At 40.2% G+C, this 19,401-nt stretch overlaps 1 protein-coding gene across 1 annotated transcript in view; it reads right to left on the minus strand.

Moving 5' to 3' along the window:
• RYR2 (ryanodine receptor 2) overlaps positions 1-19,401 on the minus strand; it is a 784,157-nt gene that overhangs the window by 540,855 nt on the left and 223,901 nt on the right. Inside the window, exons 16-17 of the mRNA XM_019526720.1 lie at positions 17,250-17,385; positions 4,680-4,775 (exon numbers count right to left, since the gene is read on the minus strand). Of these exons, the coding sequence (XP_019382265.1) occupies positions 4,680-4,775; positions 17,250-17,385 (232 nt within the window). The remainder of the gene's footprint in view (positions 1-4,679; positions 4,776-17,249; positions 17,386-19,401) is intronic.

Consider the following 19,401-nt stretch of genomic DNA (forward strand, 5'->3'; position numbering starts at 1 on the left):
AACTCAATGACCCGACCATTGCCTTGAATTGACTCACCCAGGAAACACAGACCTCACCTAGGAACAGAGACAAAACCCAGCATTTGAAAGATAAAGAACCTACGGGAACCCAACATTTGGAAGACAAAGACCCTACAGAAATCAGCAACCCCACCATTGTGTCCCACCAGACAATGAGGACACCTGGATCTCCACATATGCATCTGAGCAGTACTGGCCCTTGCCTGGGAATGTGCTTCCCACAGGAGACACAGGTAGCCCACCCCCAGGGGTGGTAGAGTGTGACCTCCTTGGGACACCCTCTCAATCTGGACCAGCACTACGCCACACCACCTATCCACACAGAGGCCCTGCCAGTGACCCCCCTCTGGACAACACCTTGCTAGAGAAGACCCTGACTGGCCATCAAGGATCAACTCTCAGCCTGGGAATAGGTAGCTATCACCCACCTTCTTCCTCCAAGCAAGGGACCTGAACTCTTGCTCTACATATTTGGACCTCAAATCCCTACATTAAGCCTTTTCTCTCCTGCTACCATTGTACAGGGGTGGGAAGTGTGAGTATTTGTGCATGTGTATGGGAACTAATAACTTTGTGGGGCTGTGTAGTGTGTTGCCTGTTTAATAAAACACTTATTTTGGAACCCTGAGTTGGGTTTTTGTCTTACTGTCTTCCTAGCCCTGCTCCAATCTCTGCTCTCTGCCTCTCTGACCTTCATTCTCTCTTTCTCTCTGCCTCTGCCATCTTGGCTCCCTCTCTGCCACCTCCAAAACCCCAGCTCTGCTCTCCTCTATACTCTGACTTTTACCACCCTTCACTTCTGCCCCACCACCCCTTTACCTCTTGCTCCACTGTTCCTCCTCGGTGCTGCCTGAGTTTCATCCCCCAGCTCCACTGCCTGCTCTGTCGTCTCCAGCCCTGGCTTTTTCCCTCGTTTCCACCCCAGCACCAGGTGACCCCAAGTAACCCCAGGGCCAAGTGATCCAAGTAACCCTGGCACCAAGCAACCCCAAGTAACCCCAAGTGCCCCCTAGTGTTAAGACACACAGCCATGACCAAAGTGCATGTTTGTGTATATGTGCGCATGTGTGTGGACCCATAGTGTCATATGTGTAGCTTGTGCGTGCATAATTCTGTATCATGCTCTCCTGTCTAACAGCACAATATTGAGATCCCAAGTGTTGATCTGGCACATGTCAAGTCAACAAAGACATGCACCTGGAAGCAATAAACTCCAAAGCGATAAGCCCTGGAGTTTATTTGCAGGCATTAATATGCATATGTAGACACACCCACCGAGTGTTGTGCCAATTTACTTCCTATTCTGAATTAACTTATAGGCCCTACACACCTCTCAGTATTACACTGCCTCAATACTATTGCTGATCTCCCTGCTACTGCTCAACACATATGGAGTGCCATAAAAATAAACCTCAATATGCCATTATATGTGCTAAAATAAGACCATCACACAAAAAATGCCATAATCGATTAAATAAGTACATGTCAATACTCAGATGTTTCAGGTGTTTAAGCGCAATAATCCTGTTATAGACAACTGTAATATAACCTATACATAAAACGTTTCTTCATAACCCAACCCCATGATTGTTTGGAGTAAATCCTTATGCATGAGGGTTAATCTACTTTCTAAACATGTATCTTGTCTCATTGAACTATCATGCTTTTGAAGCCAAATTGCACCCAAAAGCCTAAGTTAAAAAGGTTAATATTATGAAGTTATCCAAAAGTTAGAAAGTATCAGAATTTGTTTCCAATACAGTTCCAATACAGTTCAGTGCAGATCTCTGGTGCATAGATATTATGACAGTCTTTAATTGCATGGTCATATACTACTACTTTTTCCAAAGGGCTAGGCTTCTCTTTTTTTCTATTATCAGTTTAAAAATAAAATTTCTAAACAACTTGTCAAAAGCTGCAGACCAAAAGTAGTTGTGGCTTTCCTTTGCTAATGATGAATGGCTTTTGCCATTGGTGCAACTTGTGCTTTGGTGATGGGAGGAAATGTGGGCAGAGACAGTTTAAGCAATGGCAGGGGAAAGAGTCCAAAAAGCTCAGAAGTTTCAAGGTAAAAAAGCACTGCCATGTGTATATCTTTTTCAATTTGTTTTTAATCGTTTTATCCCTTTCTTAATTAAAGGAGTTGAAATAAGCACATCAAACACCTTTGTCAGGGAGAAGAGATATTTAAATTAAACTCTGCACTCCTATTTGTGAGATAATTTAATAGACTAATGCATGCAAAAAAGTGTTATAAGACAAGACAAAGACCTATTACACCAATTACTTCTCATACAGCTTTCTCAATTCACCTGATTCTTTCAAGTTATTCATTAAAAAACTCATTATCTCAGATCAAACATTTTTTGTTCCATTTTGCACATGGAACTAGGCTTGTGCACAACTAAGTGTGAAATAAATTACTATAAAGAGAGTGGATATTAAGGTATACATTATTTTCTTATGATAAATAGTTTTATCTGATCCAGTGCACCATGGATAAAACTACAAGTGAAATAGAAAGGTTATAGTATTTGTTATTTATTTTGTCATATAAACAAAGCATTTCCCTTCAGTTCAATATTGTGGCTGTCAACATGAAAACCATCCATGGAAAACAGTCAAAACTCTATCTTAAATGGACTTAGCGACTCCTCCCAAAATCCCAGTCCCTGGATGCTACCACCCAGCTACCGGAACAAAATCATCCTGGCACATTATCAGGGTAAGCAGCAGCAAAATTTAAAAATGTATATTTAAAACAGAAGTGTCAGTTTTTACAGCAACAACCTAAAAGAGAACTTAATCATCAGTTCCTAAATGAACAAACTCACTTCCAACCACTGGCATAGGATACATTGCACAAAAAAAAATTTTTATGGTGTTTGTCTATCATCCATCTACTGAATCAAACTGAACAAGGTAGAAATTGGCAACAAATGAGACATTTTTCTATCAAACTTTTAAAAAAAGTAGCTTGATAATAAGCAAATCCTATTTTTTTAAAAAATCAGTGGGAGCTACATTTTGCAAGTGAAATATGTATCTTTTAAAGTGGTCCCCATAGTCCCAGGGCATATTAAACGTATAAAATACTTACCTTGAAATATTTACTTTAGCTTATATCAAGCTGCCCATAACAATGGAAACAAATTGCTTACCTAGTAAAAATTCTACACATATTGTTTAAGTCCATGTAAAATATGCAAACCAAGACCAAGATATTTTGAGGATATGAAAAATAGTTAAAATATCAAAACAACTCAACATCAGATTTAAAATAAGACTTCATTTGACTTTAAATATGCTGACAGAAACAACTATCCAAATATTCAAAGTCAAAAGACTGAAAAATGAATGCCTTTTGACACAAAAAAATGGGGATACAATAGTTTGAGCCATCTGACAGCCTTACAATTTAATGTGCATGTTATCCTGGAAAACAACATAAAACTTCTGAAAGTATCATACACTACAAGTGCTACTTTAAAAACTGAGGTTTGCTGTCATATCAAGCTGATTAGAAGCTATTCATGTGCCGAACCATTTTGAAGTAGTTCGTGTATCACCGAGTGTGTCTTTTCAGAAGAAAGCTACTTTTCATACGGCTCAACTGAAAAATCTTTACACATAAAGACAGTGATTTCTGTATAACTTTCTGCAGTAATATAAATTCACCAGTGTTTTTGAGTTGCTGGATGAGTGATTTGAAGTCTATAAACCTTGGGAATGCCTCTAATCTGAGTCAATACAATAACAAAGGTTTTATCATCATGTGAGAAATGTGACAATTCTTTAAGCCTTTAGAAAATCTTATATCCAAGCTAAGTGAAACTAAATCAGTCACTAGATAGGAAATCTTCAAGGAAAATTCAAATATTATAAGAAGTGCATTAATGACTCAGAAGGTGGCACTCTTCTCCATATCACTACTAACCCAATGCAGTCTTTCAAGACAGAGACAGAAGGCAACTGATAACAGAAAGGCAAACTTTTAGATAAGCTGTATTTATTAGAAGTAACAGAAGCACTTTTCACAGGAGCAATGGCTATATTTTGACTCCAGCTATAATGTGTATAATTTGTTAAATGTTATATAGTTACGTAAGTGTGTGCACATGTACTGCACAAACACACAGAGAGAGCATGAACATACTTAAAAGACCACCACAATTTGAGAGAGACACACAATATAAATATAAGGCATCTACTATTATCTTTAGTTTGACTGAATTTCTAGAACAAATGCAGATTTTGAAAGGAAGGGCTAGGTACTGGCACTGGAGATTTAGATGATGAAAAGGGCATCTTAAAAAGAAACGCAAATGGAAAAGTAACAGTTTAGATTAAGATCTTGTTTGCTCATATTGCAGAATGGCAATGATAATATAACCAGATGACAAGGCTCAGATATTTATTTTTAGTCCACATTAAATTCCAAATCAGAGAGGCTCAAAAAGAAACACTGAATTCCAATGTTGATCAAAGGATAACACTGTTTCATGACGTCAACCCATCCTCTCATAAGCACACATGACCCTACACAAGGGAAAAGATAAAAATCTTCAAAATAATACGATTAAATAAACACGTTGTCAATTCTGCATAAGAAAAAAAAAACTGGCAAAAACAAGTGAATAGATTACTGAGGAACATACCAGAGGAGGCTTCTAGTCTTTCTAATCTGCTGATCAGCCAGTCAAGAGAACCAGAAAATTGAGCACAGTTCTTGCGATTCCCTCTAATCAGAGCCGCTAGTATAGAAAGAACACAAAAGAAAAAAGGAATCATAGTTATTAGACTATCTAGATCAATTAACAGTTTTATGAATTATGGGGTGAACCATGATCCAGCCAATCAGACGGATACAATAATCTCTATTTAAGAAGTAAAGTTTGTTGGATTCCAGTGCCGTCAAATTGAACTTCATTTTAAATATTTCAGTTTATCTAGAGCAGGATTTGTCAACCGGGAGTATGCGTACCCTTGGGGGTACCTGGAAAAAGACTAGGGGGTACACGTGGATGGGTGGAGACAGAGCACCACCATCTACCACTCCGCACCGCCGCCTCCCAGGACCAGGGCCAGGAGGACAAGAGCAGCAGGTCCCCTCTGTGGGCTGCCCAGCTGCCACCCAGCCAGCTGGCCAGATGCAGTGGTGGGGGAGCTTGCATGCAGCTGCCACCACCACCCCACGCTGCTGCTGTGTGCAAGCCCCCCACCCCCGCTCTGCCAGAAGTGTAGCCAGAAGGGGTACACTCCTTAAAAAAGGTTTAAAACCCCTGATGTAGAGCTAATGATTGCTTCCATAGATGCGTTCTTAAATATCAAGACCCTGTTTCAACATCATAAAGGATAAGTCCACTGCTATTTTCATACAAATTTCCCTGGTGCCTTGCTGCTCTACTGATAAGTATTGACAGGAGAGATTGGGAAGGATGGATGAGAACACATAAATATACAGGGTGACTGAAATTTACCTTGAACTGGTACAATCAACAGAATACATAATTTAAGGTTCAGGAAATGATAGTTAGGTTTTCTGACAAGGAATGGAAGGAGGTTGTAGAAGCCCTGCCTTTTATGCCCTTAGTTGAAAGCACAAGGACACATACTGTATGCATTGCCAATGGGTTTTACTGACAAAAAGCTTCTGACTCAAGTGGATTAGACGCACATGCATACTGATAGCAAATATATATTTGTACAGCACTCACAGAAGAACCATTTTTTCTACCTAAAAAAAGTGTCAGGGATGAACATTTCCCTCCGGTGCGTGGAACAGTACCAGTTCTTGTCCTTGTGCCAGCTTCCCTATACAAGTCTGCCAATGCATGATTCTTCACCTGAAATCACCTTGCCTATTTTGTACAGAAGAAATTATTGAGCATGCTGAGAGACAGTATGGTCAACTGGCTGAGGAGACCTGCATTTAGATGTAGATCTGCCACTAGTTCACTGCGTGATGTTGGAAGGTCACTGAATCATCCCCGTTTCTCAGCTGCTTGCACACGTTTCTAAGCACTTTGGCAGTTACAGACAAGAAGTGCTAAGCTTTACTGCTGTGCTTATTAATCATGTTATACTGCTTTAGAATTGTTTGTGTTAATTTATTTACATTAAGAACTATGTTTTGTGTTCCAGATTTGTGACCTCAGTATGCTGTAAACTAAGTCTGCAGAGGTATAAAGCCAGTATACCACCAAGCTATTTGGTGGCATGGGGAAAAAAAGAAACCAAATACCTAATGGTCTGTAGGCAATCTATGTTTCTTTATTACCATGTAACAAACTCAAAGTAAAAAATAATGGGCCCACTCAACCCTCATTTATAACCAGTCCACTGAATCTGTTGATAATTTTACTGCAGGTCAGGTAAACAGTACAACTGATCCAGAAGCATAGAGACAGGCTCAGGGACTGTTTTGGCAGTAATAAAAAAGGTACATAAGCCAGCACCTAAAACAAAGCTGCAGAAGAGAAGCATCTCTAATATTACAGAATTTCTTAAAACATGAGATCGCATCTTCTACTCAGAAAACAAATCCCTTGCATATTATATGTTATTTAATGGGCCATTCTTAGTAACAAAGAATTATGTGGCCATATTTTAAGGAGTTATTCAAGTACCTCTACTACACATTTAATTTTTGTATTCAAAATGCTACTTATGGATAAACAAATTCTTCAATGTAGATTAATTCCTGTTTTTGAGATGCTTACACAATGGGAAAATGATAACTGCTGGTCAAGATGGAAACACCTTAGGAAAAAAAAATCTCACTTAGGTATCTATATTATCTTTATCTCTCTACATTACTGTTCCCTGTTTATAAAAAATGGGGACCATAATGTTTCTCAATTACACAGGGATTTTGTGAGGATAAATAAATTGCAGATTGTTATGATGATATCTTTTTTGGACCAACTGTATAGCTGGGAGGGACACAGACAAGCTTTGGGGTACCACTGTACCCCAGGTCTCTGAAAGGAAAAAGGAGACACAGCACAGCTAACCAGCAGGTAGAACAAAGACTTGTGTAAAACTCCAGGATACATGATATACTAAAAACAGGGTATGATATCAGATAAGTAATAGATAGGATGCATGCAGTAGAAAGGATAACCTGACAAGTGAAAGAGCAAGACCATTCAAGAGAGCTGTTATCACCAGTGGCAGGGATAAAGTAATACTTGCAAGTATGGATATCATCAGCCTCTACAGTAATATCCCACATCATAAAGGCACAGCTGCCTGCCTAAACTACCCATGAAAACATGGACTACCCTCAGATTTGAAACCACAACATATGTACAAATTCACAACATATGCCCTTCATCCTCACCCACAACAACATCACTTTCAATAGCCAACACCTCCTTCAAATGATTCCCCTCCCTCCCTCACACAATATGTCAATCTCTTATTGAGCCACCTGGAGGAGGAATTTTAGAAAACTGCACCACCAAGATTGCAGTATACCAGGATGATAGAAATGATATGTGTATCATAGGAACTGATCATCTGGACTTGCTTATTGACTTCTACCACAGGTTTAACAAACACCCCTTCAATCAAATTCTGTCTGCAGTACTTACTTCTTCACTAATAAACTTTCTAGATACCATGACCTACGTCTGGGATATCACCCTATAAAACACTATGTACAAAAAACTCATAGACCCCAAAGCCAGCAATCATCCCAAACACAGCAAGAAAGTTGTAATCTATAGTCAGGTGCTCCATTACTAGTATATCTCTTAGAAGAATATTTAGACACCCTCCTCTGAATTGAACACTGCCTTTACCCAGCAAGGACACTCCAGCAGTTTACTATAACACAAGAAAAAAAAAAATCCACTGACCACAAATTCGTGGTTGTCACCTACTGTTCCACACTTGAATCAATAATAAAGATCATTAAACAATTACAGCCCACACTCAAAAAAGACCAGACCTTAAGAGAAATATTCCCTTTTCCCACTACTAGCTACCAGATAGCCCTCAGAAACTATGCCCCCACAACAATGAAACCATCAGAATTCATGGATTCTACACATGTCCATCCCGGAAGGTGGTACACCTCATCTAGTGCACTAAATGACCCCATGAAAGCTATGTGGGTGAAACTAGGGGGGGAAAAAACTATGCACCAGAATGAATGATCACAGAAAAAAAGAATCCAAAATACTTTCTTCTTTCACTTCAGGAGTTGTACAAGGTAGTCAATTAGACAAGACAGAAGTCTACTGGAGGAGAAGGACTGCCCCGGTGGTTAAGTCATGGAGTGGAACTTATGAGGCCTGGGGTCTTTATCTGAGTCTGCCTTAAATTTTCTATGTGATATTAGATGTCATTTGATTTCAGCACACCTCAAGTCTTTGCCTGTAAAATGGAGGCACTAATAGTTTGATACCTCAATATGTTACAATGATAATTCAGCAAAATAGTGAAACTCTTCTATTTTCTTAATTGTGGCTGCCAAATAGTTATAAAAGTCCCCATTCAGTGCCAGGAGCATAGAAGAGGATCCTGGTGCCAAACTCAGAAGAGAATAAATATTGAACAGCTGCTCCTTTCCCAACCTATCACAGTGAACTGAGACAGGTGCCCTGTGGAAAAACTAGAATGTGATAACACGATAAGGCTGTAACACAATATCTATCAGTATATCTATCTATCTATCTATCTATCTATCTATATCTATATCTATATTCACATACACATGCGTGTATGTTGTCAAACAACCATCTTCTGCACATTGTGGACTGCTGTCCCAATCTCCAGCCTACATAAACAACAAGCACCCACTCCCTAGTTTTTTTCAGTTTTATTTAGCCAAATTTATTCTTAGAGAAAGAACTACAGTCAAAAACCCACAAACTTCTTCCTCACCCTGATGAGAAGGAAAGAAAACCTCGTAGGGTTGGCTCCATACTTGTTATCTTTTGCAGTTTCACTGTTCACTGTTCCTTTGCTGTTGCTCCCCATGTACCCTCTCCTTTTTTTGGGGGGAGTCCTCTTAAATGATCCAGTTGGAAGTGGGCCCTAATCAATTTGTCCCTCTCAGCCTCTGGTCAGCCTTGCTCAGAACAGGGATAGATGCAGTCTGGATCAATCACGCTCTTTAAAGCAGCATATCATCATAATGCATATGGAATACACAGGTCCAGTAGTCTATAACATATAGCAATCGCAGCTAAGAAAAGAACCAAACTGTGACTAATTTATTCACCCAAAACAAAATAAATCACAAACTGCTGAAAGACCGTTTTAGACTGGACATAAGGAAAAACTTCTTTACCATCTGAGTCTCCAGAGTCTGGAATAGACTCCCCTCAGAAGTGGTGCAAACGCCTACTCTGGATACCTTTAAGAAATGCTTGGATACTTATCTTGCTGAGGTGATTTGACCCCAGCTGACTTCCTGCTCCTTCGGCAGGGGGCTGGACCCAATGATCTTGCAAAACCCCTTCCAGCCCTAATGTCTATGAAATCTACGAAATGCACTTTTGAGCATCTGAAATTTTTTACTAATTTAGGCAATGTTTAAAATATTTCAGAAGTCTTGAAAAAAATGTTTCAGGCATTTCTAATCACATCACAGAAAATGACGACTTAATGAACGGATACTTCACACTAATGGTCATGTTTTCTCATTTACCCAACAGTCCAGAATTGAATTCACTCACCAAGATACAGGAGACTGATGGGTTAAGTCAGTTTCTTGAGAAATAGGAAATGTTGGTAACACCCCCTCACAGGACCCTAAAACTCAGGTCTTACAATTTCTTGGCAAGTACCACTAGGTTACCAGACAAAAAGCAGCTAGGCTTTTCTCCTTCCTCTCTACTCGGAAATGGAGATGAGTTCTTCTTTTATATGACAAAATGGGGTCCGTAACTTTATCTTTGTGCAGTTTGGCATTTTTGTCGATTTGGGAGCTCCTGGTCATCAGAGACGTTACCAGAGATCACCACATGGAAGTGGCTCTCATTGATTCCCATGGAGGTGAGTAATGGATATAGATATCTCTGAGGTTTGTGATTGGTGCCTGGGGTGGAATGTCATCACAGCTAGTTCATAATCGGTCATGGGGACAAGTGCCAGCTGCAGGCGCTCTCCTTGTGCTGCTACAGGGGACAACTGGTAGTGGATGTTGGATCACATCACCCAGCTGTCCCTCCTCCCTCCCTCCACCCCTGACACAGCGTGGGTAATTCTAGCCCACAGCCGAAAAAGGTTGCCTACCCTTGCTAAAAGATATGCCAGGATGCATTGCTCTCAATCACCTATGCTGATACCACTTCACTTTGCACAAGCTAGTTCTGCAGTTACTGACAATAGAAACAGATGTTGTCCCTGGAGCAGAATTAGCTGTGCTGGGATGTGTTCTAGCACAGCTGACCTACTTCACCAGGTGACAGAGTCAAGGGATGGCAGCATGACGCATGCACTTGGGAAATCTCCTTCCAGAGGAGTCCTGGGGAGCAGCTCTACAAGCAGGGAAACCCAGGCAGGCATTCACATAGCTTCAGAGGCCTGATCCTGCAGGAGAATTCCTGGTACCTGCAGGATCATGCCCAGAAGATGCAAGAATACCTGCTTGGGGCAGCTAGAGAGCACAGACAGCGCCAGGCTGTCTGTGCTGTCCCACTACAAAGCAGATAGGCATCTGCTGCAAAAAAAGAGGCAAAAATTGTTCCCATCTATTGTAATGACCACAATTTGGGGCAATTTTGGTATGACAAGGGCATGGATGTCTGTTTGCTTTGGCTTTGTGCCACCATAGAATATTTTATGGCAGCACGTAGGGGACATCTGTTTCCAGACAGAGACACAAACAGGCAGATGAGGTGGTGACAATGTGTTCCTGGGCCTTGGAGAATGAGGCGGCAAATCCCCTAAGAGAAAGGAAGAATTTGACTCGATGCATCCTGCATCCTCAGTGAGTGCACTAACCACTGGCCTATTGAGTTAAAAAACCACTGCTTCTCCTCGTCACACATGAATAGATATCTTCATTTCCTTGGCTTCTATTACAAGTGCCAAAATCATAGCCATCTATTTGCAGAAAAAATGAAAAGTTCCAGTTAAACCAGAATTTTTTTTCAACTTTTCATTTCAGGAATTAAAAACTAAGCATTTGTATTTTGGGTCCACATGCCATTTTCAGAGGTGGGGGGAGGGATTGTTTGTTTTAGTTTAAATGTCAAAGCAGAAACAAAACTAAGGCTAAAATCCCAAATCCATAAATTATTCATACAGCCCTAATAGCAATTATAAGCAATTCCAGCCACTGTAAAAAGCAAATGCCATAAAAGTAGCCATTTTGACGTCCATCAACAGCTACTTCAGAACTTTCAAACCTTTACTCAGTCCATTTTATGCTAGTAGTAGTAAAGATGGAAAACCACACGTTGATATTTATATATTCAAGGTTACCTTTTATAAGTTTATAACAAAGAAGAAAAACAAATAGAATAATTCTGAACAGTATTATCTGGTAGTGAATCAGTTATAAATAAAACTAAAGTAAAAAAAAAATCAAATCTTCTTTGTCAACATTCATGGGACCCTGTGTCATTTTAACCTTTATTTCAAACCATATGTGTTGCATTCATAGTTTTGTAGTTGGTAGGGTCAGAAGGGACCTGAGCAGATCATCAAGTCCAACCCCCTGCCATGGCAGGAAAGAGTACTGGGGTCAAATGACCCTGGCAAGGTGTTCATCTAGCCTCCTCTTAAAGACCCCCAGGGTAGGAGCCAGCACCACTTCTCTTGGAAGTTGGTTCCAGATCCTAGCTGCCCTGACAGTGAAGTAGCGCCTCCTGATGTCTTATCTGAATTTACCCTCTGCCAGCTTGTGACCATTATTTCTAGTCACTCGGAGAAACAGGGACTCCCCCAATGCCTGCTGGTCCCCTCTGACTAGTTTGTAAATGGCCACTAAATCCCCCCTCAGCTGAACAGGTTCAGGTCCCTGAGCCTCTCCTCGTAGGGCCTGCCCTGCTGCCCCCTGATCATGCGAGTGGCCCTCCTCTGGACCCTCCCCATGTTGTCCACATCCCTCTTGAAGTGCGGTGCCCAGAACTGGATGCAGTACTCCAGCTGCGGCCTGACCAATGCTGCATAGAGGGGGAGGATCACCTCCTTGGACCTGCTCGAGATGCATCTGTGGATGCATGACAAGGTGTGGTTGGCCTTCCTGACCGCTTCCCCACACTGTCGGCCCATGGTCATTTTGGCATCAGTAATGACTCCAAGACCCTTTTGCCAATTACAAGATGTTAAGCCAGATTGCAGCTTGACATAGGTCCCAGAAGAAAAAGAAGAAGATGACTTGTTTGGGGCAGCTGTTTGTTTTTCTGTTATACTTTTTATTTCCTTGGAATCTCTACCAGGGTAAAGTCCAGAGATAATCAACTGCTCTCTCTGACCACAAGGGTTTCAAGTTACTACAGGGAAATTTGGGCTGGATGTTAAGAAAGACTAACTTTAAAAGAGGTTGTGGAGTTTTTAAGTGAGGGAGGGTTGGACTAAATGATTTCCTGAAGTCTTTTCCAGAACTGTTTTTCTATTATTCTATCCCGCATTTCATTTTCTTTCTACCCCTCAGCAAATAAGGTGTTTTGAAAATTGGAAACTTTTCATAGCTTTTAATGAATCAAATGAAGAATATTTACTTTTACATGCTGTTACGTTGCCCATTAAGACCACCATGTAACCCTCCTAATTTGTGATGCTCTAATAACATGATACAGTTACTTAGATATTTATAGCAGACAAACGTATAAATGCTGCAATTCCTCAGTCTGAAACTGCACTCATTTCCATCCTATGTAAAAACCAATTTCAGCTAAACACTTGCAGATTTCTTCAGTATTGTAAGAGTGATATATATGCCACAAACAGAAGCAATAACATGACGAAAAGCCATGAACTATGACAGCATCAACCACTTACTCTGATTTACAAACATATTTAATGAAAAACGATGGTTTGTGAAAACAAAACCGAATGAGCTATATTCTATTTAGTATGTATGCAATTACTGAATAGCTACATCATTATTCAATACAGGGGAGTACATGAATCCACCATTACTAGACTAAGGTCAGTATTCTTAGGCATTACCCATCAGGAGATACTGCAACCAGAAACGTTATATAATGGAAAAGATGTTGGAATAAATACGTGTGCCTTGTGCTCTATAAATATCACCTGTGAAAATCAATCTCTGCTTGGAAAAGAGCAAGTAGACTGTTGTGTAAGGGATTCTCTGACCTCTGAATATTTAATCAGGAAGCAGGGTTAGTTCTACAACTATCAGCCAGTTAGTTCTCATAGAAAGTATTCTGCAGTCAAGGAAACAGATCCCCTGGCCTGGCTGAGCAATGCCTCAGGCAACACCAACAGGGACAAGCAGAAATGGTACTATGCTATGTTAATGCTCCCCACAGTGCTAAGATGAAACCAGTAACACTGGATGTTAGACACTGCACCATCTGCATTTATGCTGTAAGGGCCCATAGAAACACAAGAGCTCACCAAGATGTATACTTACTCTCTAATCTCCTGTGCACCTCAAATATCCACCTTTTTCTTCTCTGATATATATTTAACATCACTTTCATGCTTCTCTTCTGGAAATGTGTTTCCTCCTCCTCCCCAAAACGTTGGTTTTGCCCATCAAAAAACTATCTTGCCCTTCTTGGAGGTTTTTTTAATCCTATCAACATCCTGGACAATTTGGTTCTTTAATGACTACAGCTCAGAGGTCAAAGGGTCAAAATGGATACAAAAACAGTCCAACAAAAATATTAGAGGCTATCAGAAGCAATTGTAAATGTCACTTTGTTTAAGAGGTACAAGAAGGAGTGACAGTTACGTACACAAGTTTTACTAGTGCTCTTTTGGGATGATCTTAATAACTCCTGAGAACGAAAGCTGTCACCCACAAATTGATATTGGTAAAGCTATTACACATTATATGACATTTCACTCCCAGATTTACCCACGTAAAGGGGAGGAGACTAGGGCGTTGGCAGATATTCATCTAATGGCATGATGTGATTTGGTTCTCCCTGCCTAGCAGCTGCAAACCCAAAGGCTCCCATGCAAGGACCCTGGAATCTGGGAAACTCTCCTCAATCCCAAGGTCCCTGCACCCCTGGACATCTAAAAAGCTCAGTTTCACATGCTAGTTTTAAACTATTTTAGTATGCTAGGAGATCTAAAACCCACATGTGCAACTGAGTTGTACACACCAGTTTTAAAGGCCAAGGCATGCCAGTTACCTGGGATTGGGGAGCCTTTGGTCTGCAGGGTCCCAGTGAACCCAGATGTCTAAAAAACATAAATGCAGCTGGATCTGAGGAAGTTGCAGGACAAGGCAGTCAACATGATGGGTTGCAGAGAGCTCCAGGACTCCCAGTGATCTTGCATTTTGAAGTGTCTTGTCCTGCAGCCCCTGCCGAAAGGCTACTGGGCATAGGGATTGCAAGGTTCCCTCGAGGTTTTCATTTGCATTTTAGGAAAAGAACTTTAGTAGAACATTATAAAGGTGGCAAAGTTAAGTTAATGTTAGGATTTTCCACAATTAAAAGTTATTTGTGAAACCTAAATTCAATCCCTGGTGTACGTACATTATAATGCAGTTGTCATTACACATTCACATTACATTCATTCCCACTGTAGGTTCAGACATGGTCAACTGAAACACCACAATGACATGAGCAGATTCTAGACCTAGCATAAGCCTAAATTTTGACAATATGACAAGCTTTAGCTTGCATCTTAACCATCAACAGTAACATCGGAAAGTAGAATAAAGTTTGTTGGTCAAGGCCACTAGAATTGGGCTAGGGTGTGTTGGATTGCTGCTTTTTAAAAAACACTAATAATAGTTAGAGTTAACAGCAATATCCTATTAAATGGGGGTGGGGATTGTTGAATGAATACTGTAAGACAGACACGTATAAACACTTGTTGCCAACATGGATCATTTTCAAGGGATCTATGCCAATCTACAAAGTATGGCTAAAGCAAAAGACTCTAAACCCTTATTTCTGATTGAACACAGAATGTACTTTTGCATGCATGACTCCTAGTCTGGTCAACAAAGGAAAGAAAGAAATTAGCGCATGCAGTTCAACCAGATCAAATTAAGCATAGCACAAGGTCTGAAAGAAGACATTATAAAAGAAGGCTGTACATTAGATAAACCAAACATACTATCATCATAGCTTTAACAGGTAGTTATGATTGGTATAACCAAGTGTATCAAATATAGTTTTGCTCTAATTTGTATTTGTGTTAAATTTCTGGGATGAGCTGAAAAACAAAGCAGCCTTGTTACTGAAGATCATAAGATGTAAGCCAATAAACCAAGGTAACAAAAAAAACAGAACAGTGGTCAGCAGCGTTACATGATGGTGAGGGAAGGAGAAAAGAAATCCTTGTTTCCAGAACTGCAACTTTCACAGAGACATAAATTCCAATTAAATCCATTACAAAACTGATTCAAACCAGTTTCAAAAGTTTCACTAAAACAAAGACATGTAAATAAAATCAATCACAGAACATTTATTAGAATATTAGAACAAGCCACCTACATATAGAAGGTATAGGCCCAAGGGAAGAAGGGAGAACTTTGCAAATTGGAGATGACCTGCTACCAGGCTGCATGCCACCTCATGTGTCTCTGCGGAGTTAGATGGGCATAGGAATAAATGTTTGTTCTTATGCTTTTGGTTTGTGACAATAAAAGGTAAGGCAATAGATTTGTCTCTTGCCTCATTCTTGACTGGATGGTGATAAGTAAAAGAATTATAACTGTACCTTCATTTTGTGTTTAAAGGATAATCATTAAGGGAAATGCAGCTGTACCTAAGCAAGCAAAAGGAGTCCAAATCATAGACCAACTATAATATCCGTATCTCTCTAAGGCCCCATCTACACATTACTCTTAGGACTTGAATAACCAGTTAATTGTACCTTAAGTCATCAGCCGTCCACCATGTTCAATCAATTAATGGCATGCTAAAAAGCAGAATAAGCTACAAAGTCATTCCACAAAATATTTGTAGTAACTTCGTAGCTCCTTCCTAGCGCACCATTAATCAAACATGTGGCTGGGGGCTCCTATGGTTGGGAAACCTGCCAGCTGAGTGGAGTTCCCAGCTGGAGAAGCCTATATGCACCCTAGAGCCTGGGAGTTTCCAGGATGCTGGGTCCCAGCTCCTGGGGTGCTTCACAAATCCTGAAGGCTGGGATACCACAACAGTTGCAGTCTCACAGCTGCAGGGGTATGAGAAACTTTCTGTGCCTCAACTTCTCATATATAGAAATCAGATTATTTTCATACCCTCATCTCCAATCAGTATCATGAGGATATATTCATTAATATTTGTAAATGCTCAGTATTGTGATAAATGCTAAGACAAAGTCAATGAAGAAATCAATAGCTCTGTCTTCGACCCATATTGTGGTAAATAACACTTAGGGTCACATACTGATTAGCAAGGGAAAAAAATCTTGAAAAGTTGCTCAACAACTGAGCACTATCAGTTCGGTACATTTGTGATTCAGGGAACCTATAGAAAAATAGTGCATGATCTTGTAAGACTGTATCATGTTTATGAATCATATTAATTTTGTATGAATGACCTCATTTCTAACATTTCCTAAGTTCCAAGTGCTTAACTTCTGAGTGCAGACAGGTTATAGGTAATTAGTGTATGATGTTTTATTGGCATAACTACAATTTCCATATTATTGACCAAGTCTTACACTAATTAACATCTAAGGTCTTATAAATCTTAATGATTGTATAATATTGGAAATTCTGAAATGACAGCTTTTCATATATACTTGAGTTCCGTTTTCTGCCATAAGACTCAAGTTCTTGTAAGGTTTCAGGCTTGCCTCCAAAACCTCAGGCCTCTCACTACTGCAACTATGGAAGTAACTTTGAAAGGAAAAGAAGTAGATCAGTTTCTTGAATCTGAGACTCATTTGTTTTGAGTTTCTTTAGATTGGGAGTTATGCTATTATTCTTCATCTAAAATGGTGACTTTATTTTATGTACTTGCATTAGATAGCAATAAACGTATTTTTGCACCAGAGGATCTACATAATGTCAATACTTTTTCATTTCAGATATTCTTTTCAACCAAATGTTATTTTTAACTTAGCAAAACCCCATCACCCACAATGTGTCTTACCTAATAACTCATACAAAGAGTTTAGAATAGATTTCCAGGTCTCTCCTGCTTCCTTCCCAGCTACATCAGCAAAGTGAGCTGCACTGCTGTAAACATGTAAGCGATCAATACATTCGAGGACAAGGTTGATCATACCCTAGAAAGATAAGGTGCATTGTCAAAGAAGAAGGTATGCCTAACATGCAAAGATGTGCAATAAAGACTAGGGACAAGATTCTGACAAAGAAGAAATACATGTGAAACACCAGAAGGTATGCACGCAATTAGAACACTAATTTTAAGGGAAAAGTTATTTAAAAAATAATGAAGAATATAATTAGTGCTTTGATACTTAATATATTAATCATACGAGACTCTCAGAGTAAAACAAATACTTAAGTTCCACACCAAAACATGATATATGTCTCAGGTATCTGGATGTATCTTAATCCTAAGCAAATGAATGGTGTCAATGAAGGACTGCATATTCCTTCACTGACATACATATGCTTAAATATATGCCTCAATCTTGACACAATTCTTTAAAGAAGGATTGAGCTGATGAATTTATTAGTACAATGCATATGAATTATACTTGAAAGGAACATATGATGTCCTAATTTTGAGAATCTGACTGCTAGCCCAGTGCCTGTTTTTTCCCCCTAATCAACATGTGGGAAAAACCCCCTCAACTTACATTTGCATACAAGGAAACCTCACTAAACACATTGTCTATCATTACACTGATGCCAAAAGCAACATGTGATCTAACTATAAAGTTGATTAAACTGCCAACCCTGAGTATAATTAAAATGCATGGGACATATTGGGCTAACATATATAGCACGAGCATAGGTTAGTGAAGCCTTTCAGAATAAGATATATTGCAGTGTCCATTGTATTCAGTTCCCCTCAGCACTGGCTCTTTCTCAAATCATGATGAGACACTACAATAAATACATTTTTACTACTTCTTTACTGAGCCTCTCTTTCCCATCTCCAATTATTCCTGTTTCTTCACCAGCTTTAAGGCTAAGGACAGACATTCAAAAAGCCTGAGCCTGAAATGATTCAATCTTTGTAGGTTAGCCTAACCTGGCTAAGCTAAACCAGTTTGTAACTGTAAAGACATCCCCTCTGGACTAAAGAAATGCAAACACATGTCTGCCGTGGCTCAGGCTAGAAGCCAGGGGGTGCTACAGCAGCCCTCCCTTCCCTTCCACAGTGCTGGAAGGAGGGCATGGCCAGGCCCCAGCAAGATGCACTGATTAGGGAGGGGTTCCCCGCTCCGCTGTGGAAAAAGAGTATTGAGTTATACAGCAGGGAGTTACACAGGGAGTTGAAAACAGAGCATTTATCAGCCCATCTAACAAAACAAGTCCCTCTCATTAGTTCAAGCTCTTCTTAAACAACTTTTCACAAGGAAGGAATGGAGGGACATTACCAGCTACCAGTTGATTAGCCCCAAAAAGCCCTAAGCTGACATGTTCCTGTCTGCCTTTGTTCCATCTCCCACAGCACAGACTGCATCCAGAATGTGGTATGCTAGCTAATGCTGAGAGGGGTCTGTGTTAAGTAGAGGGTAAATGCTGCTTGAGCAGGTAGTGGTGAGGGGAGCAGGGGGAAGCCAGGCAGACACCTGCAGTCTCTGCCAGAGCTCCAGCCAGGGAGCAGAGGGGCAGGGCCAGCTCTGCTGTGGAACAGACTGCCCAGCCCAGAGAGAATGCCAGGATACAGGGGGACTCACTTAAACTGGGAAAGGGTCTGGGACAGACATTGCATAAACCAGTTTGACCAAAATCAGTTAAGTCTGATACTACATTCAATCAGGTTTATCTCAAACTGGTTTCAGCCATTTTCAAACTGGTATATGAGCATGGAACATCTGGTCTGCTACAGGTTTAAACCAGTTTCTAATCATTTAAACTGGTTTGTGTGTAATGTCTGTCCCTAGCCCAAATGTCTGGCAAACATCACCAAAGGGGGCCCCAAAGAGTTTACCCAGAATTCCTCTGTTGCCCCTCAGCCTGTTGTACATGATTAGCATGGTCCTGACTGCCATGAAGTAGAGCTGGACCAGATTGCCCTGCACCTCATCTGCATAAATATTTTTGGAGGATCCCATGACTTATGACAAGAACACCTGGTTCCAATTGTGAGTGGAGGCTTAATT

This window comes from Gavialis gangeticus, unplaced genomic scaffold, assembly GCF_001723915.1.
Source record: "Gavialis gangeticus isolate Ggan-Ray unplaced genomic scaffold, GavGan_comp1, whole genome shotgun sequence".
Classification (NCBI taxonomy): domain Eukaryota; kingdom Metazoa; phylum Chordata; order Crocodylia; family Gavialidae; genus Gavialis; species Gavialis gangeticus.